Genomic DNA, 27,164 nt, shown 5'->3' on the forward strand with positions numbered 1-27,164 from the left:
AAATCTGCAACACATGGATGTTCATGATCATTTATTTACAAACTTAACATCTCCCAAAAAACTTATAGTAATTTATAGATACATAGATGTTCATAATCATATATTTACAAATCCCTTATCATCTCCCTAAATAACTTATAGTAATTTATAGATATATAATATGTTCATAATCATATATATACAAAACCCTAATCATCTCCCCAAATAACTTATAGTGCGTGTGTGTATATATATATACACACCTGCTAATCATTATTTTTTTTTACTATCCAGCTGCAGAAACTACTAATCCTCCTTGATCCCATACCTGCGCCCCTTCGTCCAACACAAATTTGTTTGGATGAGGGGCAAGTTAGCCAAAGTTAAACAGGAGAGAAACATGGGGCAAAGATTCACCACACACTTGATTTTGATTTTTCATTCCAATCTTTCCATATCCCCAAAAGCCAAGCCCTCTTCAATTCCTTCGGGCACGACAAGATAACGACATGGATAACATGCCATAATTTGATCAAGAGTTGGTCGGTTCATTGCATTTGAATGGGTTTCGACTGCAACAAACTACCCCGAAGCAATCAGAGCGCAGATAGACATATAATCCGCATGGATTGCGTCACGCCATTTCACGACTTATCTCATTGCCTGTTTGATGGGTACTAGGTGGTTTTGCCCTGCTCTTTGCGCAGGATTACCCATGATTTGGTGATAGTTTGTGACTTTAATTAGCTGCACCATTCTTTTTTTTTTCTAATTTTTCCTTCTTTTTTTTTTAGCATAAAACACTCATTTGAGATTTACCTTATGGAAATAGAGAACACAACAAAAGGGAAATGGAAAGCATTTGATAATGATAGCATATTTACACGATAGAAAATATTAACATGACATCAACGTCAAAAGCATCAAGAAGACCCCATACCCCCCTACTATCCCATACCCTAACCCCATTTCCTTAATAGCCTAACCCCATTTCCTTAATATTCTCCTAAACCTCACCCTCTCCTAACTTTTCTAGACACAAACTCTATTCCAACCTTACTAGCGATTGCCATGAGGCATTGTTCCGACGGCTTATCTCGGCCATTGGGCTTATATTTCGTGGGAACTTTAACCTTCACCTCCCAATTCAGATTGGTCCACTTCACCTTGATAACAGCCTTGAGATCCGCTTTGGATCTAATTACAACTTTGGGAAAACTCTGCAGACGTTGGTATTTCTTGTCAACATCTTTCATGGCGATGAGATAGGTCTTAAGGGCTTTCGTGGCAGTTTTCTTAGCGGCGCGATATGCCCTGAGAAGCCTTGATGATAGTGGGGCAGAAGTCATGTTGGGAATGATTGATTTGGGTTATGATTTCTGGAATTAGGGTTATGAAGAGGAGCTCCCGTCGGCGAAGACAACAAGGAGAAGCTCTCCTTCTTGTTTGTGTGATATATGACTTTGTTTATGTTACAACCAAAAATGGTCCAATGTTGATGTTCATTATCATGATGAGAAGCTATCAAAAAGGAGTGTAGGCTTCACACCCTTTATTTTTCAATCTTTTTCTTTTTCTTGAATTTTGATCAGTTAAAATGACTCTATGAAGGTCAAAAGATGTTGGGGTTGATGTTTTCTTGCAAGGAAATTGTATAAAATTTATGTTTTGTGAAATGTGTGCTTGAAATGTGGGTGAGTGAAGAAGAAGAAGAAGAGCTAATGAGTTGCATTTGTCTTTTAAAATAAGAGCGAGCAAAACACTGCTCTGAAAACGTGGAGCAGATTTTACAGTGAATCATGTTATTTGGATTTTTTAGGCTTTTGTTTAATGGTGATAGGAAAAATATTAAGTGATGATGTTAGTTGGCAAGTAATAAAGTTTAATAATATTATTATTGAAATATTTATTAATGGAAGTGGAATTGGAGGTAAAATATTTCACTAAATTTAAATGGAAAAAGGGAAAAATTTGAAATGCAGAGAAAAGTGAAGTAAAATATATAAGATAATTTTTTTAAACATGGGTTCTGTGTTTAACTGGAGCTTAGTATATTCAATTATAAATGATTTAATGTTTTTGTGAAGAATTGAGAGGAATTTGGAACATAATTAATATTAAATTGTTTAACTAAATTCAAAGGAAAAAAAGGAAAAAATATTTGATTTAGAGAAATTTGGAGTAAAATCTATGAGATGATTTTTTTATATATAATCATGTCATGTTTATTCAATTGGAGTTCACCATACCCAATAGAGAGGATATCATTATTATTATGCTATTAAAATTAAGTAAAAAACAAATAATGTATAGGAATAATAATAGTAGATTTGTTTAGAAAGTATTGAATAAGTATCTAATCAAGAGTTCATTTATTTTTTATTTTAATATAAATAGAAAATAAGTGGAATAAAATTTATATATTTGGAACAAAATTTATGTTAGGATTTTATTATGACATTATGGTTGTTCAAATACTAAATTAAATTTGAATAAAGAAGGGAAGGAAAAAAGTGAGATATGTAAAAGAAATTTTGAAGCGGGATTTATATTGGCATTTTTTTTATCACGTATAACCGTTCAAACACTAAGCTAAATCTGAATACAGAAGAAAAAGAGGGAAATCAAAGATGGAAATAATTTTGGAGCAAATTTTATTTTACAATTTTTCACCGGACCGTCTGTATTTATTTTAGAATCTTTTATCAGACCATGTTTATATTAATATAAAATTCTCTCAAACTATATTTATATTATTAAGATATAAACTAATGTAGAGGAACAAATAACAAATAATAAATTGGACCGTTCACTTTCTTTGCTTGGCACAAAAATACTACATACTCATTGTTACTAATTATTATTATTTTTTGAAATTTTCAAAACACATGGTTTAGCAATTAGGAAAAAATGGGACGAAAGGAGCAATTAGGATACAATTTTATCGAGCAAAAAGCTTTTCAAGGAAGCAAGTAGGAAAAAATAAATTCAACCTTGCATTCTCTATGTGTAGCATTTCTAGCTATTAAACATTATTTTTCTATTATCTAAAAGTCATCGAAACAATTGGAGCTCAACACATTTAACACAAAAAATATTAGCATAATTATTTTTTAGCAACAAATAAATAAATAAATGGCGCATACAAATAGCAATAATTAATGTATCCAAAGAGCATTAAATAAATGTCGAATCAAGGAAATTTCTATTTTTTCTCTAATATAGAGGAATTTGGAGCAAAATGTACCTTGGGTTTTTTTTTATTAGATTATGTTCATTAATACCAACCATGTTTCACTAATGCAGAGAGATTTGGAACAAAATTTATTGTAGAATTTTTTGTTACGCTATATTTATTAATACAAAGTAATAGTTAGGAAAAAAGCCATTTAAGGATTAGAAAAAGTCAGAGAAACAGACAGGAAATAATAAAGTTTGGCTATTTAAAATGTACTCAAGTAATTAAAGCTCATCATTATTTTTTACCAAGACTTTATATGTGGTTTGTTTAATCATCTATTGGTATTATTACTTTTTCACTATTTAAAATGTATACAAGTAATTAAAGCTCACCATACATTTTTTTTCAACAATGTAGAAGAATTTTGAACAAAATTGATATTAAAATATTCAATTAAATTTGGAACAAAATTATACTAAACTATTTTTATGCAACTAATTAAACGATGCATAAAAATAGTAGCAATGAATTAGTACAAAAAGTGTTATATAAGTTGCCACTCAAGGAACTCTTTATTATTATTATTTTTTGGCTAGGAATGTAGACAAAGCTGACCATACCTCTTTTTCTTTTCTAGTGATGTAGAAAAATTCCGAACAAAATTGGTATTAAAATATTCAATAAATTTGGAACAAAAATATACTAAAATTTTGTGGTAGTAGCAATGAATTCGTGGCTTATTTATTCATTTTTTATCAGGAATGTAGACAAAATTTGGAGTAGATTCTCTGGTGAGGAACATAGATGAAATTTGGAGTGAAAATCACACTAAAATATTAAGAGCAAATTTTATACATGCCGTCAATGTATACACTATTATGGTTGGATAGATAACACATGAAATTCAAAATTTGCACATGTGTCATATATCTAATGGTAATGGTGATAGTGTATACGCTGACAGTAGTATATATAAGATTAATTCAAATGTTAATGATACGTTCTATGCATCCAAATTTGCATCAGTTAATCTAAATTTATAAATATCTCTCAAAGAGAAAAAGCAAGCAAAATCATTTTTTTTCTTAGAATCCATTCGGGGCAAAATTGAAAAACAAAATTTTAGTAGCAATGAATTCATGCTTTCTTATTTTTTTTTTACAAAATTGGTGTTAAAATATTCAATTGAATTTGGTGCAAAATTATACTAAAATTTGGTTTTGGTAGCAATGAACTTGTGGCATTGAAACAATTGGGGCTTTCATTGCTAAAAAATAATCATGCTAATATTTTTTGTGTTAAATTTGCTGAGGTCCAATTGTTTCAATAACTTTTTTAGTATAATAAAGCATGAATTCATTGCTAATAAAAATAGTAATAGTTAATGTATCCAAAGAGCATTAAATAAGTGTGCAATGAAGGAAGCTTCTATTTTTTCCACTAATATATCGTGCAAAAAGTAGTGTTATACAAGTGGTCACCGAAGGGACTCTTCATTTTTTTTTTTCTGGTCAAGAACGTAATCAAAATTTGGAGCAGATTTTTTTGGACGAGAATGCAAACGAAATTTGGAGCGGAACTTGTACTAAATTGTTAATGTAAATTTATAAACCATGGCTAAGAGGGCATTAACAATTACTAAACACACATGAAACCACAAAAGCGCTGACTTGGGCAAAACCGAAATAAACCGCAGTTGAGAGGGCCATTAACAATGCATACATGGGTCAGTTAAAGAAAAGTGAAAAACGGTGAAAAAATAGAAAGCACACAGCAAGGAAAATGACATGCACAAATTGCCCCTAATGTTGGAGGAAATCACGAAGCAACCGGCAGAACATCAGCGGGGACGACACTTCTACTGTTCCTCAACGTTCGCTCTTTTAATAGGTAGGATGTGAGATTACCGAGAGATGTCTCGTGTCACTCGAACTTAATTGTTGCGTTTCTTTTCGTTTTCTACATTAACTTTCAAAAGAAATCATATCATATATTATTTGAAAAAATCTTATGCTAAACGACATACGACTGAAACGATATAAATAAACGAAAGAATGACCCACCTCCTTGATTTTAGAAATTTTTATATTTGTATCTATCATTTAAAAATATTATAATTTACATTCGCTTTTTGTAGGTATATTCATACTTCCTCCGTCCCACTTTGATAGTCCTGTTTTGCTTTTTTATCTGTACCAAATTGTAGTCTAATTTCCAATTAAAGAATGTAGTTGTATTTTAATTTTCCTAAAATAAACCTTATTCAATGTAAGTTGTTGTTACTATAAACCTACCTTATTTAATGAGAGTTGATTCTTTTTTTACCGTCAATTCAAGTTTCTATAAAGTTATACTGTAATTAATGTGAGGGTATTTTAGAAAAATAGTTACCTAAATTGATTGTTCCAACAAAGTTAACTACTTTTTCTTAAACTGTGTGAAAAAATAACCAAAACTATCAAAGTGAGACGGAGGGAGTATTATTTATCAAAGAAAGGAGAAAAAACAAAAAAGGAAGCAACATAATCAGTAAAAGATACCACATTCCTTGTGGATCATTTCCATCACATGCCTTGCTTTGTCAAATGGACACAAAAACACTGAAAAACCAAAAATCTTGAAAAGCCAATTCCTAAGTTGGGGTAATAATACAAAACTACACGTGCTTTGCCCAAGAAATTATTAATGTGCAAAACTATGCAGTTTCTTGTCATTTTCACATAATTTCACACTTTTGATACATTATTAGGGTGTACAAGGCGTGAAATCAGGATGAATGGTGTGGACATCGATTAAGTCTCTCGCAAAGAAAAGAAACGGGTAAATCAAGCCAAATCCCCTTCAAATTTACTTTGAGCATCAATATTAATTTCATACACCAAATTCATACACTCACTAATTAATCCAAAATTTTAAAATAAACCCAATTTTAAGTTTCGCACAATCAATAAAACTAGGAAGGAAAAAAGTAAAAGAACAAAGAAAATTAACTAGCAATTAATAATTCCTTTGCTTAATATATTTCCTCAATAGTTGCACACCCACACACATAGACACTGTGTATTTATATATGTTGTGTATATCTTTTTAAATCATGACAAAACTACATAAGATTTTTCAGGAATATGGAATGGTCAATATCAATGAGACTCGGTTGCATAGTCAAGTCTTTGGAATATGTGTTTGGGTGTGTGTGTCTGTATATATATATGTGTATAGCTTGGCTCTCCACTATATATTTATATATATATATATATATATATATATATATTTATATATATAGTGGAGAATATCAAATTTGAAATCTCTCATGTACACTTTCTTCGCTTATACCATCCAATTCATTCCTCCCTCCAGTGTATGTATATATATATGTGTGTACGTATTATAAAATCTACAATGACAGTTTTTCTTTTTGAATGATTTCTTATGCAGCAGTAGCAGCAGTTAATTGGCCATAATTGTCCATGTTGTCTATGAAGTGCTAAAACTTAGTAGGGTAAGTCCTAAGTTCCTAATTAACAAACAAGAAAAAAAAGATTAGAACGAAAAAGACTACCACAAACTTACACCATATCAAGAATTTTAATTAGGTGATATCGCATCAGATGGCAAGTTCGATAATGATGGGTTCATTTTTATATTAGAATTCGTGTTTAACTTGTTTATGTGACTAATGATGATAACTTCCATTCATTAAGCTTTACCTACAACGGGAATTGTTGTTAGTTCTAACCCACTTAACAAATATTAAGGTTGTATTTCTAACTCAAGAAGTCAATAGAAACAGTTGTCTTCAGATTTAATTACTGGCGGAGCTTCCAGAAACCAAATCTTTTCTGCTTTGGTTCAACAATCTTTCTTAGATATTTGTACATGATTTATTTTTTTTTTTTCGTTTTTTTAGAGTAAACAAAGATTCACGTTTTTGTTTAGAGCAATTAATCAACATGGTTAGGTAAGCACAAAGCAAGTAAACTATTATAAATGATTTAAAATCAACAGCCAAAATGATTGTTTTGACCAGTTTGCAAAATCTTTACATGGTTAGGTAGGCGCCCTTGGAACCACTGAGCTTAGCTCGGCGACCACCAAGATGGGTCTTAAGACTCTGTTTGAGTTGTAGGTGAGGGTTTAAATCTCACCTGCAGTAAAAAAAATTTAAGGGTTGTACCAAAGCACTTCCTTGATCCTACAAGTCTCTAACACAAAATCTTTTTAGACTCCTCCTCCCCTGTAGTTTGGGATAGATAGGTTATACAATAGTTGTCATCTCCGAAAAAAAAAAAGGTGGGCGCCCTTGGTTCTAAAACCTAGAAAGTTAAGATAAAGATGGAAATTTGAGGGGTTTTTTTTTTTTTTTTTGGGAGGAAAAGCCAATCATCAAATGCTTGGGAATATGCCATAAAATGGTATATTAGGAAAGATGGTGGAGAATTTGTTGAGCTTGTTTATGAAGTTATATTGGTTTTTTCAATTTGATATTATTATGATGAGTGACTGATGGAGACACAGGTTGTGACTTATCTCTACATTTGTCAGGACCAATTTTGTGACTGCAGCAGTCTTCATCAACTATGAGAAATGGCCTAGAAATTGCAACAACATACAAGACAGAATTTCAAGAAACTTCCAATTTAGTGGCAGAATAGAAGACAATAATTTCACTATAACTCTCTTAAGTGTAGTACATAAGGGACTAAAATGCAAAAACAGGCAAAAGTATAGGGAATTTTAAGCGTAATATCAATAACCAAGATAATTTTTTCAGCTGGTGAGCCATGAGATGGATAAAAGTGGCAATCTAGACCTAAGATTAGTTGATGAGAAACAAAAGGAAGACAGTCCATAAATAATCTTGGATCCACAGAAAAAAAAAAAGAAAAATTTTGGAGCCACTCCAATCAGAATCTAGATATAAATTAATTTGTCATTTTGAATTATTTTGTTATCCTAAACAACTAGAAGATATCCAATGAAGCACATGTAGTTGGCGAATGAAATCAGTGAAGGCATATTTATCACACCGGATCTTCTGTTCAAATTTCTGTATCACTTTCTGTTTCACTTTTTATTATATTAATATTTTTTCTTCATAAACATCATATTTTAGTTCTTTGATATGAAATCAACATTTTAGTTCTTAAAATTGCATTAGCCTGATCCAAAAGCTTTTCCCATTTACTAAAACTACTAGATACTATTTTACACCTTTATTTTGCTTACAAACCTCCCATCTACGTACTATAAATATCAGCAATTTCAAAACTGCAAAAAGTGATGTTAACAACTACTCAAGACTTATCTGATTTGATATAAATATAGATAAAAGACTAAAGCCTTTTTCATATAAGCTTGGAATGAGAACTTAACAAAATGATAAATTTGCCTTCCAAGTTGAATGTTGAGAATTGTTTCAAATTTTTAGTGGAAGTCAACAATGTTTTTGGATTTTCATCATCTATTTGAGGGTTAAACAATATAGGAGATATTTGGAAAAAAGTAATAAAATTTGGTTACCAAACTTATTTTGATCGGTATTTGATGTAGATTTTGGTTTTATAATTTGATCAATGTCTGTTTCATAATGTTAAACAGAAGATCACATCAATTTCTCCATTTGAACACCAAAAGTAATTTATAAGTGTTACTTTTAGGTAATTTGTATATTATACTCCCTTCGTCTTATTGATTTTCTCCCATGCCACGAGCAATTAAGAAATGTATTATTTAACCAAAATATATCAGCTACTAATGCAATTATTTCCGGTATTGGCCTGTTATTAAACTTTGACAGTTTGTTTATTTGGAGCTTAAAAGGAGAGGTACAACTATCCCAAAAAAATAAAAATAAAAATAAAAAAGGGAGAGGTACAACTATCAAACTTATAGATGGATATGAACTCTTGTTTTAATTATTTTTTAAAATTATATTTTTAGTCAAGAAAGGATAAGACTTAAGAAGTAGGCAGGAGGGAGGGGAATTTGTACCTATAATTTGCAATTCTTGAGGTTTCAACTTCAACTATTAAAACAAGGCATCATTGGCATACAAGCTCCTATTTATAGTTGAAGCACGGCTTAGAAGTTTTGTTTTTTCTTTCTTTTTTGAAAATTAAGTTACAATAGGTAAATTTGGCTTTATTTAGCTGATATTTAAAATCCAGGTAGTTTATGGTAAACCAAATTAGAAATCATGACTATTAACCATTCTTTTGTTTACAAAGGGTTCATTTACTTCATGGGATGACTGAGGATATAAGATTGAATTATTAATCTTGTGCCATTCCAAATTTGATTACTTTATATATATATATATATATATATATATATATATATATATGTATGTATGTATAGGATTAGACATTCCACTTAATCGAATTAATTTCTCTTATAGAGGATAAAATAATCCGATTGGAGAAGGTTGTATTAGTTATCCCCAAGTGAGTAGGATAATAAAATTTTGGGTTTATATATCTCTACTACAAAAATAATGCTACATTTTAGTAACTATATAAATCCATATATTGGGCTTATCTTATTTGTCCATATTAATAACATTACTGAACTTCGGATTAATTTGTCTCTACTAAAAATAGAACTCAATTTTGGATTAATTTGTTCCCATTAACAACATAATTAAAATTGGGTAACTTTTTATACACTGTCAGTATATAATTTTTTTTTTTTACACTAACAGTTTTAGGTCATATGTCGCATAACATGAATTCAAATTCAAATTTCAAATTATGCACATGTGATGTACATAAAAAACTATTAGTATAAAAAAATTACCGTACTGTTAATGTATAAAAAGTTAATCTATTAAATTGTAGACTAATTTGTCGTCACTAATAACAAAACTAAGTTTTTGACTGATTTGCTGCTATCAATAACATAACAAAACTTTGGGTTAGTTTACCCATGGAACAAAACTAAGTTTTAGACTAATTTGCCGCTACTAGCTAATAATAAACCTTATTTTCTTTCACAATGTTGGTTCATAAAAGTTTAGACATATCAATTGAGACTTGTGATCATAGATGGCAAAAAGCTTACTTAGGTTTAGTGGAAAACTGCCTTAGTTTAAATGCTACATGAGTTTGACAAGAATTACAACATGTTAAGGAATAGAATATATTTTACAAAACTCTGGAAATTCACTCATAATGTGTTATTATGAAGAAAACATTTCAGTTGGACCCTAAAAACACCTCACATAAAACTTTTGAACATTAAACCTAACATTCACCTTAAAAGAAAAAAAACCAGTTGTGTTTGGAAACTTTCGATTTTATGATAATACTCTAGAATTCAGAGAATGAATTTAGATACCTTAAGAGTTTTTTTTTTTTGAGTTTTAGTTCAATTTAATTCAACATTAGAATTGAAAGTGAAAATATAGCTGGAGATGAGAATAGGGATGAAAATGGTACATTTTCGATATGTGAAGGACCAAAAAAACCTATTGTAAAAGTGAGGAAATAAAATAGTATAAAACCTCATATATAGAGGACTTACATGCATCATTTTAAAAGCGAGGAACTAAAAAACTATATACCTCATATATAAGGGACCAAAATGCATCATTTCAAGTTTATCAATTTCCTGACCCAACGTTTGGGACCTTGGGAGATGCTACATTATTAGGCATGTGTCAACCAATTATTATATCAATTTAGAGAATGGTTCTAAGAAGCATAGAAATTTCCTAAGGTTTGAATTGGTTTGAAACATTGTGTATCTTTTGTGATACTTTTGTCTCCGAGCCTATCTTTTGTGGTTCTGTGTCTGCGATCTGGGATTCCACCATTGCACTCCTCAATGTTTGGAGATTATTTAAACGTGTTCACACTGCACAATCTTTTATCTGACCCTTCATTTTGGTACGCAGGAATTTCCTGGAATGGAAAGGCCTTTTCGACTTTTTCATTTCATTCTCATATTTGATATGGATCTTTTGAGTCGGGAAGGCCTTTTTCCTTAAAAAATTGATTCCAGTTTTTTTCTAGAAACACCATTTCTCACAAAATTCTAAGGAAAGCTCTTTCCACCTTTATTCTAGAACATTAAAAATTATTGGGGTCAAATTTATCCTCGTATCTCTCTTTGTTCTATTACGAATTGGAAGGATTTTTGTTAGTTTAATCAAATAATTGGCCAAAATTATTTTAACAAACTATTCTAGTCATTTTTAAAATATTTTTTCTTTGTTAATTTTTAAGATATTGTTCTTTTAAACTTCTGTGAATATGCACAAGGATTTTTTTGGTACGTTACATAGATAGTGAAAAAATAATAAAGAGAGAATATGAATGTTTAATTTCATGTGATTTAATTTTTTTTTATAAACTAGTAATAGTACTATTATTTAAAATGAAAAAGTTAAAATGAATATTCATATTTCAAAAATAAGAAAATATTATAATCAAATTATTTCAATAAGCACACAAGTTATTCATAACGTAAAAAAAAAGAGTCAAAATTCTTTGTATAAGATATATAACAAATAGCATAGAATGATGTGAAAATATATAATGCTTAGTAATAGATTTTAGGGTAATTAAGTCAATTTTATACATATTTTATTCTATTTTGACATCTAAAAATTGAATGTGCCAAACACTAGAAATGGGATAGACATTCCATTCTAACATGCGTACTAGACATTGGAATGAATTTTTTCCCCATATCATTTTGACTGGAAAAGCATTCTAGGTGGCAAAACTTTAATATTCTGGACATTTAAGCCTTATTTGGATTGTGAGTTTTTGGAAAAAAAATTACTTGACACATTTTCCATTACTTTTTACCTCACATATATTACACCAATACATGTGATTGGATAGGAGTTTATTTGAAATATTATTTGGAATAATTAATATAGCGTTTTTGTGATGATGTATGTGAGATAAAAAGGTTATTGAAAATATAAAAAAAAATGTTGAAAAATGTGTTTACAATGCAATCAAATAATATTTGTGCAAATAATAGCTATCCAAATATATATTTTTTTTTACAAAAACTCCAAAAACTTATGATCTAAACGGTTCAGTTTTTGATAAAAAAATAGTTTTAAGATCAAAATTTTTTCCCCAGAATGCATACACGTGAGTATATATCCACCTATGTTACATGAGTTTTTCATTGTCTCAAGCTACTTCTAACGCCAGCTTTTGGGGTTAAATCTGGGATTAGGTTTAATTAACTAACATCAAAAGTCTAAGGAAAAAAAAAAAAAAAGCCTACTTCTAACTACACATTTCCATGGTTTTTGTCTTTGGGGACACAGTAGCCACTTGATAAGGTTTAAACGCATCTCAGCAAACTGATTCATGTCCTTGCAAAGCAATGGTTTGCAGTAACTTGTTACACCTCATTTCGAGAACTGATAATTGCACATATGGCCATGCACGCGCGTTTATAAATATTTTGTTTTGATATCTCACATTTGAAATGTCGGCCTCGGTCGGATTTTAAGGTAATTTTAGAAAAATATTAATGCAATTAGCAAACTTTTTGGTTATATATACGTGATATAAAAAGGCACCAATTACAGAACAAGAATGAAATTTTCTAAAGAAATATTTTTTGAGAAATGATTCTTTCCAAAAACAGAATGCAGAAATGAACACAAGTTCATATGCCGATTGGATGGTCAATTATTCATAATTCCCAAAACTTTTAATTCCTAGGGCTTAACCTCCATTAGTAAACATAGTACAAGCATTTTCCAAAGAATGTGAACGTAAACATACATACATACATACATACATATATATATATACACACACACACTGAACTATAGCCCAAATTGAAATATACAAATGCAATGATGTGTTTTAAATTTGTTGTGAACGATAAGCATCATTTTCATACAAAACATTACAAAATGATAAATTATTCCCTCAAAGGAAAAGGAAAATCATGAATGTGCAAAACCACTTGTACAATTCTTTCTTCTAAAGACTATTCACTATTTATCATTTCCTTTTTGGCTACTCCGGCTCCGTATAGATTAGGTGTTTTTAGGTTTTTAAAAAATTTTACTGTAATGATGTATGTGAAAAACAACTATCATTGATGGTCCATTTCAAAATGCATTTCAGAGTGTTTTCAAATTTAAAATTTTATTGAAATATTTTTAAAATTTTGAAAAATTTTCACCACCCATCCCGTCCCCGGCTGCCACCACCAGCCTCCCCTTCCTCTCTCCTCTCCTCCCTCCTCCTCCCCCTGCTGTCTGTACGTTACATTGGTAGGTCCACATAGTTTTTTTTAAGAGATCCAATGCATGAAAGATGTATAACAATGATGTATACATATACACATGCATGTATGTATGTGTATATATATGTCTGTGTACCTATCATTGTTGAAGCTCAAGACTGGAAGAAAATAAACTTCAAGCTCTCAGTAATTCACAATGGTAGGTCCATATGGTTCCTTTAAGAGATCCGATGCATGAAGATAGACAATAAACTCTAGCAATAAGATACAATTAGATAAAAGATTTGAAATCTGTTTATTTATATGACTAGAGAGAAACAGCCAGGCACCTAGGAGTTTTTACAAAAACCAGATCCAGAAAGAACCACCCATCTTATTTTTTTGGGCTCAATATCTAGTCTGGTGTTCAGAATCCTTACAGAGCTGAACTAATGCCAAATATTCACCATCCAGAATTCATGCAAACCTTAACAATCTGGTAGGCAGTCCATATAAGTTTCTTTGATGAAAATCAAAGGAACTGATTTAGTGGTCTGTTCAAGACTCTTGAACTGTTATACTGTAACCTAAAGTACATGCAAAAGCTGCAACTGATGCTGGGAATATGGGGGGTTACAAGTTTTGTGGAGTACAGTAATTAATAATACTGTAATCATGGATGATCATAGAACATGCTGCCGATATCTTGCAATATAAGAGATGGTCACTGTATATACAGAGCTATTTACAAAATTTGTTTTCAGAGAATTTGCTACTATCATTGCAAAATTTCCAAGGTACTAGAACAGGCTAAAAACTAACCTTTGTATGCCAAATTGGATCACTATCTTGAGAGTCACACCACTCTGTTATATACTCTTGTGAATATTTTCTAACAGTCAATTATTTTCTGTATCAATTTCTTGGTCTTAACATTCACCATGGCAGTCACAAACCAGTGAAAATAGCTTGCAGCAGAGTCATCAGTAACAAGAAGATAAAAGCCTTTTGTGCGCTTTGGCTGAAGGCGCAAGATGGTATAGAATGAGCACCAACCAGATGCACTGACCCTGTAATTTCATCCTTCAGTTTAATGCTGGAAGAACCTGAAATCAATGATAAATTTTGCAGTTAAAAGGAGTGGTTCTAACAGAACATCAAATATGCTGGGCAGTAACATCAAGCTCCTTCCTTCAGGCTGTGTAACTTGATCAACAAGTTTGCATTTCCCATTCCAAAAACAAATAAATAAATAAAGGTTTCAGAGTAACAACTTTCTATGGATACAAATCATTAAAACTTGGAGTAGATAAGATTTTTGTAAGGCTTGCATCTCATGAATGCTAGAAAAGAATTAATGCATTGCTGCATATAGCAATGATATGAAAATGTATATAATGTTTGATTGGTCTGCACTCTACTTTCCATGCACAAGAAATGTTCTATAGATTTACCAAAAGATGGCAAAATGCTATCAGTACACCAGGTAGAAATCTACAAAATCAAATCATGCAGTCAAGCAAGTTAGAGGTGCTCCCTTACTTTCTGGTTGAAAGATATTCAGCCGAAACAATTGCACTATTGCTTGATATCATATGTAACAACTAAACCAGTTTAAAAAACAAGGCCCAATCTTGCAATGTAAATATGGAAGCCCATGGCATGACAAGTTATAACACCCTTCACATCCCATTCTTGTGAAAAAGAAGCAAAAAAAAAAAAAAGTAGTGACAACCTAGAGCTAACAAAATATATTATCAAAATAACAATCCACATGAAGGTGAACAACTCCACCTTTTCCAGCTCTCCACATCAATCCACATCTAACAAAAGCCCACACCCACAACTCCACATCTTTCCCAGCTCTCCCATTCAACAGAATAACATAAAGGTGAACAAAAACACAAATGGAGACTTTGAGAGTAGGGTCCCAATGTTACCCATTCCAAAAAGCACCTTAAGATACAACCAAAAGTGCAGTGTGATCCTTCCTCCTCCAAAAGAAGAAACATGTGTATAAAAAGGGGAAGGATTCCGTTGTTAAGTTAGCTTGCTATTAGATTGACTGTCCAAATGGACGATGTAGGAATGCCACTTTACGCCAACCAAGATCAACAGATAATTGAATGAAACAAGCACAAGAATACAACAGCTAGAAAATGTTGAAATCAGCATAAATCTTTAGCATTCTTGAAAACATCAAAAGAAGACTTGGACAGATACATGTTTGTCCATACTTACAATTGTATGTGGTCCAGCCAATTGTTTGATTTTCCAGATCATATAAGACCAGCTTGTTTGACAGTACCAAATCTGTTAACCAAAAGAGTGCATTGTGGTTAACAACAAATGAGGCAGAGAGGACTAAAGATGCTCATTCAGCTGGTCATTGAGTTACAGAAAATTCAGGCTCCAGTGGAGAGAGTGAACCAGTGAAATGAAAATGTTGACAATTGCATAAAGAAAAGAAAGACAATTTTTCTGCAGTGACCATTTGACTGATTTTATGAAGAGCTTCCAACTGCTACAGTAAGCCACAACCTCAGCATTACTAGACTGATTTTATCTCTTTAGAATACTTGTTTTCCTTGGGATTCAGTTCCTTCAAAACTCGCTAGAGCATGGATGATTTGAAGTTCACCGAAAAAACTATATCTCACACTCAAAAAATAGACTCAAGGCAACCATCTAAATCATAAACTAAAAGGTTAAAATAATTGTACATTACAGAAGATTTTCATATTCAGGATGGGTAAAGTGTAGAATTGAAGAGATTAGGAAAAAAGGAAAAGAAAAGAAGTGGAATAAGAAGAATGAAAACGAATTTTATGTGATTTTGAAGGCATGCAAGATTCTAGAAATTCCATTAGAGACTGGTAGATACTATTAGATTAAATTTTTATTCTTTTCTTTATCCTAATTCCCTTTATCAATTAAATGTTCTCTTTTGTGCTATGCAATATGCCACTGCCCGAAACGAGAGGGAGTAAGGTTTTCTGGTTGGTAAATAACAACCAGTCCTATGCAGGACTGCCAAGTAATGCAGTAAAAAGGGAGCTGAGGTTTGAATTTGGTTCTCCAGAAGAAAAGATTGATAGGATGGAAAAGAATGATCAAGGTTTGTGTCATATTTCAGAAGTTTTGAAACTGCAATTCATGTTGTAGAACTAATAATCTGTGGTCTAGTCACCCCAGCCAATTGAATATGCACTTGTAAAACGACAAGTATCAGCTCCCAAATTTGAAACTTTTCAGTTACTTGTATCAAATCAAGATTTTTCCTATTTCTTTTACAACACATATTGGTAATCTTAACTTTGCATAGAGATATTCCAAGTCATAAAAGGTGAAACTTGCATGAAAGGTTTGGCCATAGAGAACATAGTTCAGTGGAGACTCAATTATTAGTAGTTCCACATCACAATTTCTTTTTTTTTTTTTTTTTGCTGGGGGGGGGGGGGGAGAGGAGGAGGGAGGGGAGGACAGATGAACCAAAGAATAGAGACAGGAAGAGAGAAACAGAAAGCCAGATAGAGAGAGCAACTAGGACAGAAGCATTTAGTTAATTGCTCAAGATGGTTAAGTGAGATGATGAGTTCTGTATATCAAAGAGAACCAGTAATGTACGTACTAAACACAGAGAAACATACCTCCTAGGAGCGTAATATTCGTCTTCTCACCAGATAGTACCCCACTGTTCTGCCATCCAACACACATTAACCCATCCTGCAGAAGTAGCAAGAAGAAAAAAATTTCATTAGACCTAAAAACCAGAGCATGGGTATTTGAAGAAGGTTTCTGAGGACATTAACAGCAGAAGAGAAGTTCTGATGCAAAGGAGACAGCAAAAAAATATGTCATGATTTAATATGTACCAAACCACCTGACCTACACCGAAACCAAGTATTATGACTTTAAAATCAATATAGTGGAGTGCTCAACCTCACTGTTATACAGAAACAAAAGCATCAGTATTGCAACATGCAACTCTTAACCAGAACTGTACTGAAGCAAATTCAGAATTCTACTGTAAATAACAAATTATGAACAAGTCACTAATCAGAACTCTTTTAACTCTACCACTAAGAACAAATTAGGAAAAGGCAATAGTTGAACAAACATCTTGTGAACCCCACCACCAACACGATCCCCCCCCCCCCCCCCCAAAAACAAAAAAAAAGGGGGCCAAGAATAAAAATGAAAATAAAAAGAACAAAATTGAAAACAGAAGAAAAAATAAAAATATAAAAAAAGTGAAAACAAATTGATGTCTATCACACAGTGTTAACTTCACAAAAGAAACCTGGGTAGAAGATACTTACAAAAGGAAATAGATAATCATGTGGATAAACTGTCAAATTAAGTGAATTTCCAAAGTGAAAAGTGACTGGGGGAAACCCGTCATCAACACTGCAAGAGATAAGAAAACATTATTTCAAATTTCCCAATAAACCACCAATTGCAATTGCCAGTTATCTAACAGAATCTCAAACAACATAACTGGAGGACAAAATTGAAACAGCTTCAAATCTTTGGGTGAAAAGAATAATAGATGAAGCCACATAAAGTCCTCAACAATATAAGTATGTGTGAGGAACAACTTTAACAAGAAATAAATGGAAATTCCAAATTCAAGAGAAATTTCCATCAAGTTAACGACTTCTTAGCAAGATAAGAAGCTATTTTTAAATGTATTGAAAGTAAGCTTTCCCTTGGAATTGGAATTGGCACGTCTCAAGCAGCATTTTTACCTCATTCTCATGTAGATCATATATTTTAGCATTAGACAGAAAATATTTGTATAAAGGATGAAAAGCTAAAGACAACATAATTTTGTTTCAAGTCAACACCCTGAGATGGTGGAATTTTGGCATAGACAATTCGGTGTTTATTAACCAAAAAAATGACCAAAAAAATGATTAAGACATATGGGAGAGCCTTATTGGCCTAATCTATTGAAATAAAAGTTATATAGCAGAACCTCAAATTAGAAACTGAACCATTTAGTAACGTTTGATATGGTAACATCCAAAAACTTGTCATACTTATAAAGACTCAGCTTGAGATTTTCCACGAAACAATAAACTCCACTTCTTAGATCCCACAAATAGTGCATCTGGTTCATCTCATTCAAAATTTCATACTTTTGTTCATGTATGCTCCAGCAATTCTTAAGAATGTCACTGACTCCAGGGAAAGTTCGTATTATGTCACATGAAAATCACAGCACAGTCGAAATAATTTCCAATACAATAGAGGAGGTTACAGTAACTATTAATCAGCATCAGCAAAATATTCCCTTAAAAAAAACTAATCACTAGTTTATGTGTTTATTTTTTCTGAATTATCAGATAAAAATATTTTACTGACTTATCAGAATCAGGTCAAACAACTTAGTTGTGCACTTGAATCAGGTTTTTTGTAACCCATCCAACAAGAAAGGTGCACTGGAATATTATCCCGCTCACATCATCTCTCTACACCTCAGTCAACTTTGAATGTTTGCTCTAAAAGATGTCACGTCATAAGAAACGACCAAAAAAAAAAAAAAGATGGTTAGTTGAATTAATCACCATACCTATCAGAGTAGTCAAAGCACGTATAGTCATCGTGAACTATTTGCAGTTTCAAATCAGGTTGCGAGGACAGTATCTTCAAACATGTTCGAAAAGAAAAAAAGATAAGACAAGTGCACCCCAACTTAAGGTTATTCTGTATATAAGACAAGAGATACCTTTACTACTAGTTGCTGATATACGATTTCTGGGAAATAAGCCAAGGTTGTACCACTATCAATTATTGCCCCTTTTGTATCTCCAACAGTGAATACCTCCGTAGGAAGACTTAGCATAGCATGACCGACTTCAATTGCTGTCATGTTGACATTGTAATGCGACCTTACATTTTTCCATGGTAAAGTACACGTTTGGTTAACAGAAGAGGAATAAAAGGCCAATTTTATGTTTCAAAACCACAACCTAAAATATGATATTATAAACACGTCAGACAGAAGGCAAACAGCAAGACACGCTAAACTGGTCATGAGTTGCTTCTACTTGAGATCACAATTAAACAAAATTTTCCCCAGTAATGAAACATTTTAGATCCAAAGTCTTGTATGCACATTCAACAAATTTGTATGTAAGATGCCTGCAAAATCTGTAATTTGGATACAATAACTGGATAGTTTAAGAACGCCAATACATGAAGAAGCATATTCCATACTTGGATATTTATGGATACATGTTTCCAGATTTGACAACACTGCATCTACTGACTGTAAAAATATCTGCTTAAGTTATTTATCTCCATAGATAAGCTAATAGATTCTCCACACAAGAACCAACAGCAAAATCAGCAAACAAGACAAAGATGAGTTGTCTCTATCCAAAGATAGTTTTCAATCATACAAGTCATCTGCTACATCGTTCATAGAACATGACAAAACAAACTACCACATGTAAGAGAAGCAATCCATGGAAATCCATTTGTACTGTTAAATTCCATAAAAAAGCACACATTTAGATCTGTTCTCCTAAATGTTAGCTTGCAAGGGCACCAGATTTTCTAGTTACCAACTTATAATAATGTCAACCAAGAATAAGGTTATATGCCCGGTTTCTGCTGGCATCACTTCTCAGAAAACCAAAAATCAAAAACTTTTGACACATTAATGTAGATACATAAATCAATACAGACCATCCAAACTCCAATTTTCAAAGTAAAAAGATGTAAAAGTAATCAAACTGAAATTTCAATCAAGGGTGAACCAGATATGCAGGCTAAATAACCAAGGTAAAACCCCAATTTAGTAATCCAAAGAACATAAGAAAACATTTTTCCAATTGATCAATTCAGAGGATTATAAAATGTTCCTGAACATTACAAGCAAATTGAACATATCAAATACTGCCACATCAAATTAATTGTAATTGTAAAACCCTTTCTCTTGATCTACCAATCTAATGATAAAAAAGGCCAAACCAACTATTCAACTTTGTTAAACATGATCGAGCAAGCAGTGCCACACAAAAAGAACATACAGAGCAAACCACATAAATTATCATTCAGAAATCTGAAAAGTGAAAGTAATTAAGTTCATAGGAAAGATCCCACATACTGGTTTGGTACTAAAGCTGTCATGTTAACTTTTGGTTGAACAACATGTCCTATGGCAAAAATTCCACCACCATTTACACCATCTAAACAATGGGCAAACATATTTTTCACCCTTCCCGCTGATGCAAGCTGTGAAATCAAGGATGAATTTGCCTTTCCAAAACCAAGTACACCATCAAGGGCATCATCAGATGAACTAAGATCAGCTGATGGTCCAGCACCACACCTGCCAAATAAGCAGAATTTGGTAATTGACAGGAAGAAAGAAGCTATCCATCACCAATTGCAAAAGGCAAACCATTAATCCAGTAAACCATCTTCTATGATTAAAACTAATGCACAAGAATACATAAGACAAATTTGCAGTCCCAAGATATCTAAAAAGTGAAAAACTGACACAGAATTCTTGTCTAACTTCTGCAATGCAATGCAAGAGTAGATAAAGAAAGAAATACAAAGTATCTCTTCAGTCACCTAACACTTTTTCCACAGAGAATATTGGTATTATTGCAAAACAAACCTTACATACCCATGATATGCTTGCAAAGACCCATTTTCAGAAAAATAAACAACTAAGTGAATAAGATCAGAAAGAATTTCCCAAAATATTGGTTTGCTTGAGATTATGATCATCAATGAAATGAAGAATCCAGAACTAAAAGCTTGTACCACAACCAAGCAACTTGACTTGATGCGTACTCTAGAATTGATTTAGCTCTAGTAACATTGAACTTGAAATTCTGCTAAACCCATCTCATTTTTATAAAGGTTAATGGACTTGCTTTGGACCACTGTACCAGGTTTTGGCACATTATAATATCATAACCTGCCTGCAGCAACATAAAGAAACTGCATAAGCAGCTCTACTCAAACCTTCCAGATATCAAAATTCAATCTGAGTGTGCAATATGCAAGGGATGATTATCCCATGGCATGGGCAGCTCGGAAGTTGTCGGACACCAAGCTACCACAAAATTTAACTAATTGTCAGCTAAACTAAGAGTTACACAATGATGGGCATGGAAAGCAACAAAGCATCTTGAATGGTTGACCACATTGGCGGACAAAATTTTGTAAGTGGGATGAGGCATCTTTTTGTCAAAAATTCATCAAAGAAGCTGGAGATTAGCTTAAAAAACCATGGATTCTTAACAGTTGCCTGAGACTTTCAGCTACCACTTCACCAATAAACTATAGAAGAAAAGATTATTCTTTATATAGTTTTTTAGCTATTGGGGTAGTGGATAATGCAACAGTTTATAGTCACAGCACTATCTTAGTAGGGGCTACATGTTCAGTTTCCAATCAAATCCATAGAATGTAGACACTCCCAAGCAAACCTAACCTTGGAGTTGAAAGAAACATATAGAAGCTCGTTGTCTTCTTTGATGCTTAATATAATTTTGACCTGCACAGACTTCACATATCTGTGTGAATAACTGGAAAATTGAACAAGAACAGATCGGAAAATAAGTCATATAATTCTATATTTATAAGTTGAACATCCACCAATATTGAACTATAAAGCCAACATTTAATTCTAAAACTAATGTCAGCTGTATAATCAGATCACTGGGGCGCAGAATGTATTTTGGCATACAGAGCATTGTAAGATTATAATTGAAAAATTGAAGTCAGCTCCTTCATGGAAATGAAACATGTATTTTCTAAAGGGACTTTCTTAGAAAGTTTTGAGTTGGGCAAACAGAATTACTACAAACACACATTGGTGACTTTTTATATCATTATCATGTTACAAATATCCAGAGATTTCCTACTTTTACACTCCCTGATACAACATCAACTCATTTTGTAAGTCAACAGATTCTGTCTACAGATACGATATGACAAATCTTCATGCTGAACGGACCATCTTTCAAATAGAGATATCATATCCAGGTTGAAGTTGTCACTGTGCATAGAACCTCTTTAAATGATTTGATTAGTAATCCATACTGGGGTAGCTACTTGCACTCAAAATCCCTCCATCAAAATAATATCAAACAACCAGAAATTGTCATTCTAAGCAGAAGAATGAGAAATTATGCATCTTAGCCAATTTGCTGGTCCATAACAAGTATTAAGGGGCTTAAAACATTTCTAAATGATCAAAAGCTTTTAGTTGAAAACTTAAATAGCACTTGCATCCATTTATCTTTCAAAATCAATGCTGACCACCAATATCAGTCTTATTAAACTTCTACCTGAATGACTTCACTTCTCCAATCACTTTCGGCTTTTAACAATGAACCACCATCCAACCTTCCATATTAGAATCCACAATCTGCTCAGCAGAAATATCAGATTCCGAAATCCATTACAAAACAAGGATTTGCAGAGCTCTCCCATCAAGAACGTATTTTCACAACGTGTACAATAAAGTTCTCATATTTTAACATGCAATACTTCTAGAGAATCTAAAAAACCAACTTTCTTCTGCATCTCAAAGTTGCTATACATGTACATGTTATAGAGTTGAATTCCTACCCACAATAATTGAAGTTTCTATGGCATTCTGTTTCTATGGGTGCATTAGAAAATTATCACTGATGGGGCTACACTTAATGGATCCCCATGCCTGATCTGAATATAATTGTCATAGACCATAAACTCCTTTTCGAAGTTATTGAAATTCCCAAATCTTTCTTTTCCAGACTTATGTTTCAAATTTTCCTTTTTGACCATACAAACATCACAATCAACAACATTCAAGACCTTTTCTAGAACTCGCTATACATATAAAGAAAATAGGCATAATTTCTTCTCATTTTTCCCCAAAAAAAAAACCTCAAAAGCACAATGAGCTTTTGATAAATCATCGACAAGATCCAACTTACGTTTACTGATAAAAAATATTACGTTGAATTCTCTAAAGTAATGCACCTTTATCCACCCTTGTGTACAAAATCACACTGAGAGATGATCATATTACATGCAGAAATTCCTGTCTCGGCTATGCCCACCACACCTCCACTACCCTGGTCTTCCCTCCTCTTCTCTCCTTCCTTCTAAGAACTTGGTCAACAACCACCAGCAGTAACATGTACTCGAATACTAGGTTCAAAGTAAAAACCTACCACCATCTTCCAGCATATCATATGAAGTCTTCTAAAAACATAAGCAGGTGCTCAAGGACTTGAGGCTCAGCATCATGTGTGATATGTACCAGCCACTTATGATAACAAAAGCGGACGAAGCATACATCTCAAAATCCAAGTGAACATACAACTGTGCATGAGGACACATATTGCATTTCCAATGTGGAAACAAATTTAACACAACATCCTCAAAAGTTGATTTTGAAGGTCAATTTTGAGAAATTCACATTGTCCTACTAATAGTAGAACTAAAAGAATTCCAAAAACCTCCATCAAAGAAATCATTTATTCTGGATCTGGACATTCATGGAATACAAGGTTTTCTTGTATTCACAACCCTACTATAAAGAGTGAATCCATATAATTTTAATCTTTATAACCCTTAACAAAAACAGAGCTAGTTATCCTCATACAACTACAGATTCTTAAGCACTTATGCAACTACCAACAGTAGATATCATAACACAAGGATTGCACCTCTATAACATTTTTCTGTTACACTAGTTCAAGTACAAATGCCTTGATGCACAAGGGTTTAAAATACTTAAAATAGGGCATCCTCAATGACCTTTCACAACTCCACATGCCGAGGTTTCCACCTAAACCACAAGACTGCCATCCAAGGCAACTTCTTGAATCAGATTTAACCATTTGCAAAATTAGATAGAGAAACCATACATCAGCTTCTCCCGAAATCAACTTCTAAAATTAGTTGGTTACTGTTAATATTAATTCTTTTGTAATCCTTCCTTCCTCTTTTTAATTCTTCCAGTTTTCCTTATCTGCTGCCATTCTCTTGAATTCCTTCTTGTCCATTGATTATTGCCTCCCAATTTGGGTGGAAAGGGCACCCAAAATCTCTTCTAATAGGAAGAGTACCATAAAGCTCATTAAAAAAAACAATAGGATGATACCTGGGTTTGACCCAAAAACCATTTCCTACAATTGATTCTCTTTGAAATGTGAATCGCTTACAAGGAGCAAGATGCAAATGCTAAGTCATGAATAACAACATAGTTACCAAGAAATCCACGCTCATAAAGCAGCAAGTTCATGATACAATTATACGAGCAGAAAATAAACTAACCCGAATATGACACTTCCGTTTGCTGATTGAGTTTGAAGATCACCAGAAACCCGATCATACTGAACGAAATCCTCAACAAAGTATCCCATGCTAAAACTCCCATCCCCATAAACCTCAGTATATAGACAAGTCTCATTAGAGGTACACCCCGAGGATGAATCGCGCATGATCTCCTTACAAAATTCCCATTCACAAGTAATCAGTTGTCCAGTAAGAGAATCCTTTGGATTGTATTGGGTTAATTCGAGCTGCCAAAGCAGAACAAATTTAAAACCATGTCACCAATATACAAAAATTTTGTCCTAGGAAAAGGTGCGTGGGGGTTGATTACGATATGGCACTTAAGAAAGCCTAAAATGAGAGACATACACCACGATAGCCTCTGGTAGGACATTGTTGGCAATTAATGCAATTAACCCACATGATGTCACTCCCAGTATCCACTTGCACATAGTAATCTTTCGAAGGTGTCCCAATCCCTATTTTTGCATAGTACAGCCTACATTTAAGAAATCAGAAATTAAGCTCCAATACAAAATAATAGTAAGAAGAAATAAAATGCGAACATCTCTGAAGTCATCTAATCACCTTCCATCTTAGATGCAGTTCAAAATTATCCTTTTTTATTTTTGGTAAGTGGAACAGCAAAATCCAACATTAGGTAGACTCGTTCAGGTTGACTGATAAAGGGGGAAAAAAGGTGCAAAACCCCTTCCATGAGTCCATCAGTCAAACAGAGAATTCATGTCCAAAATGTATGAATTTAATTGTCATCAATTTCTAATGGAACAGAGTCATCCTTTTTATTCATGCCCGATAAATGATTCTAAATTACCCAACTCAGCCACAAGATTTTCACTTATGTGCCGAAAAGCTGCATATTTGAAATGCTAATAAGCGCTAGTAAAATTTTCAACCAAGCTATCCCATTCTATTCAAAATGAAAATTTACCAATGCTCAAATCACAATACATGCTAGCACAAATTTGTTTGCCTCGGCACTCAGAGAAGACTTCCAGAACTGAATTACACTAAAGTAATCATTATCGGTAACGACCGCACAACCAGTCAAGCATAAAGAACAACTCTTCATTCACCTCAGTATTTGCTCTATCCATTCAAAAATATACTACTACCACAAAATTAGTCACACATATACATTTACCGGGGAAAGGAACTTTGAAGCAAATCTTAATTAGCTACAGTGGTACAAAGACAACTACAGAGAGTACAAAATGCATCCCTACAACATTTCATTTGCCTGTTCTAATACTTGTACGTTATGCTCAGAGTCTCATACCTTATCGAACAGTACAACCGTTTAAAACATGATTTTTCACTTTGATTATTTAATTAGCAGGAAAAATCATGGAGAAAGAGAAACAGAGAGAGAGATGATGTCAACAAACCCGACAGCATCAGGGCGGCCGGTGCCACCAATGGGCAAGTCAACGCCGGCGATAATTTGGAGGTGGCGGATGCTATCGTGCTCCCTAAGAGCGCTGAGAGACCTCTCCGTGCCGGCGAACTTGTAATCCACCTGGAATACTCCACCGGCGTTTACTTTCGTGCTAATCAAATTCAAAAAATTAACTAAAAACAATAAGCAAAAAATACTACTGGTGTTATTTCTTCCCATTTTTTCTACTCTTTCTGCTTCCGCCGCAGGGGCGGCGGCGGCAATAGCAGCGCGGTTGCTCATTGAGAAGACGGCGGATTGTTGGTGGTTTAGTAATTTTGCTTCTTTTTTTTTTTCTTTTGGAGTGTGTTTTTCCTTTTTATTTTTTTTAGTTACTACTATTTGTTATTCAATTGGTTATTGAGATAATGAGATGGGGAGTTTTATTGGTAATTAGTGGCTGGAATGAAATGGATGTATTTCAAAATTGACCTTTTGGTCTACTTTGCAAGTCTTCGTGTTTATCCAATCAAATCCCATCTTAAATGTTGAAAAGATTAATTACATATATTGCTCTTCATGTTTGGTTAAATTGTGAATCACACACCACATGATACTCACAATTCTATTTCCTTGCATTTAGTGCTGTTAATCGATTTAAACAACTCAAAAACTCAATAAGATTTGATTCCGTAAGACTCGAACTCGACTTATTAATTTCAATAAACAAGTTGAGTTTGAGCTAGATAAGTACTCGAATATCAGGAATTAAGCCCCTTTTCTTACAAAAATGCTCTTGGACTAGAGTCAGAAGTTGATGATTATAACTAAAAATGAACCAAGAAAAGAACAAAACTAGAATAGAACCAGGAAAGGAAAAAGAAGAGAAGAAAAAAAAGAAATTGCAAGGAGAATATAGAGAACCGAAATCATCTTCTTGCGTGCATTTTTTCTTACGAAAGGTGGTTACATTCATATGCTTACAGTTTCTATTATTCTCATTCTCATCATAACCGAATTATTTTACTATTACTACTAAAATTTTGTTACAACAAATTTTTGTTACAAGGACTATTATTGCAATTAACTGAT

The 27,164-nt window shown here is 32.8% G+C and overlaps 1 protein-coding gene across 2 annotated transcripts; it reads right to left on the minus strand.

Moving 5' to 3' along the window:
- Positions 1-14,049: 14,049 nt before the first annotated feature.
- On the minus strand, positions 14,050-26,496 carry LOC113734706 (aspartic proteinase 36-like). 2 transcript variants are annotated; one of them, XM_027261357.2, is made up of 10 exons: positions 26,083-26,495; positions 25,043-25,172; positions 24,674-24,921; positions 20,490-20,714; positions 19,104-19,266; positions 18,948-19,021; positions 17,692-17,779; positions 17,020-17,095; positions 15,611-15,682; positions 14,050-14,475 (listed from the first exon to the last, which is right to left on the minus strand). In XM_027261357.2, exons 1-10 carry the CDS (start codon positions 26,373-26,375, stop codon positions 14,318-14,320), a joined length of 1,527 nt encoding a protein of 508 aa, XP_027117158.1. In that variant the 5' UTR covers positions 26,376-26,495; the 3' UTR covers positions 14,050-14,317. The 2 variants fall into 2 exon arrangements, with proteins under 2 accessions (XP_027117158.1, XP_071938407.1); XM_072082306.1 differs by lacking the exons at positions 18,948-19,021; positions 19,104-19,266 and having other exon boundaries at positions 26,083-26,496.
- Between the last annotated feature and the right edge of the window lie 668 nt (positions 26,497-27,164).

This window comes from Coffea arabica, chromosome 3c (assembly GCF_036785885.1).
Source record: "Coffea arabica cultivar ET-39 chromosome 3c, Coffea Arabica ET-39 HiFi, whole genome shotgun sequence".
In the NCBI taxonomy this organism is placed as follows: domain Eukaryota; kingdom Viridiplantae; phylum Streptophyta; class Magnoliopsida; order Gentianales; family Rubiaceae; genus Coffea; species Coffea arabica.

What these genes read in the sequence shown, in the direction of transcription:
- LOC113734706 (XM_027261357.2), bottom strand. Translation starts at nt 26,375, where the DNA reads ATGAGCAACCGCGCTGCTATTGCCGCCGCCGCCCCTGCGGCGGAAGCA. An exon ending in TGCTTTGACTACTCTGATAG is followed by an intron (nt 17,780 to 18,947) that starts GTATGGTGATTA and finishes TATCTCTTGCAG; the next exon opens with TGTTGATGACGGGTTTCCCC. An exon ending in TGGCTGGACCACATACAATT is followed by an intron (nt 14,476 to 15,610) that starts GTAAGTATGGAC and finishes CATTGATTTCAG; the next exon opens with GTTCTTCCAGCATTAAACTG.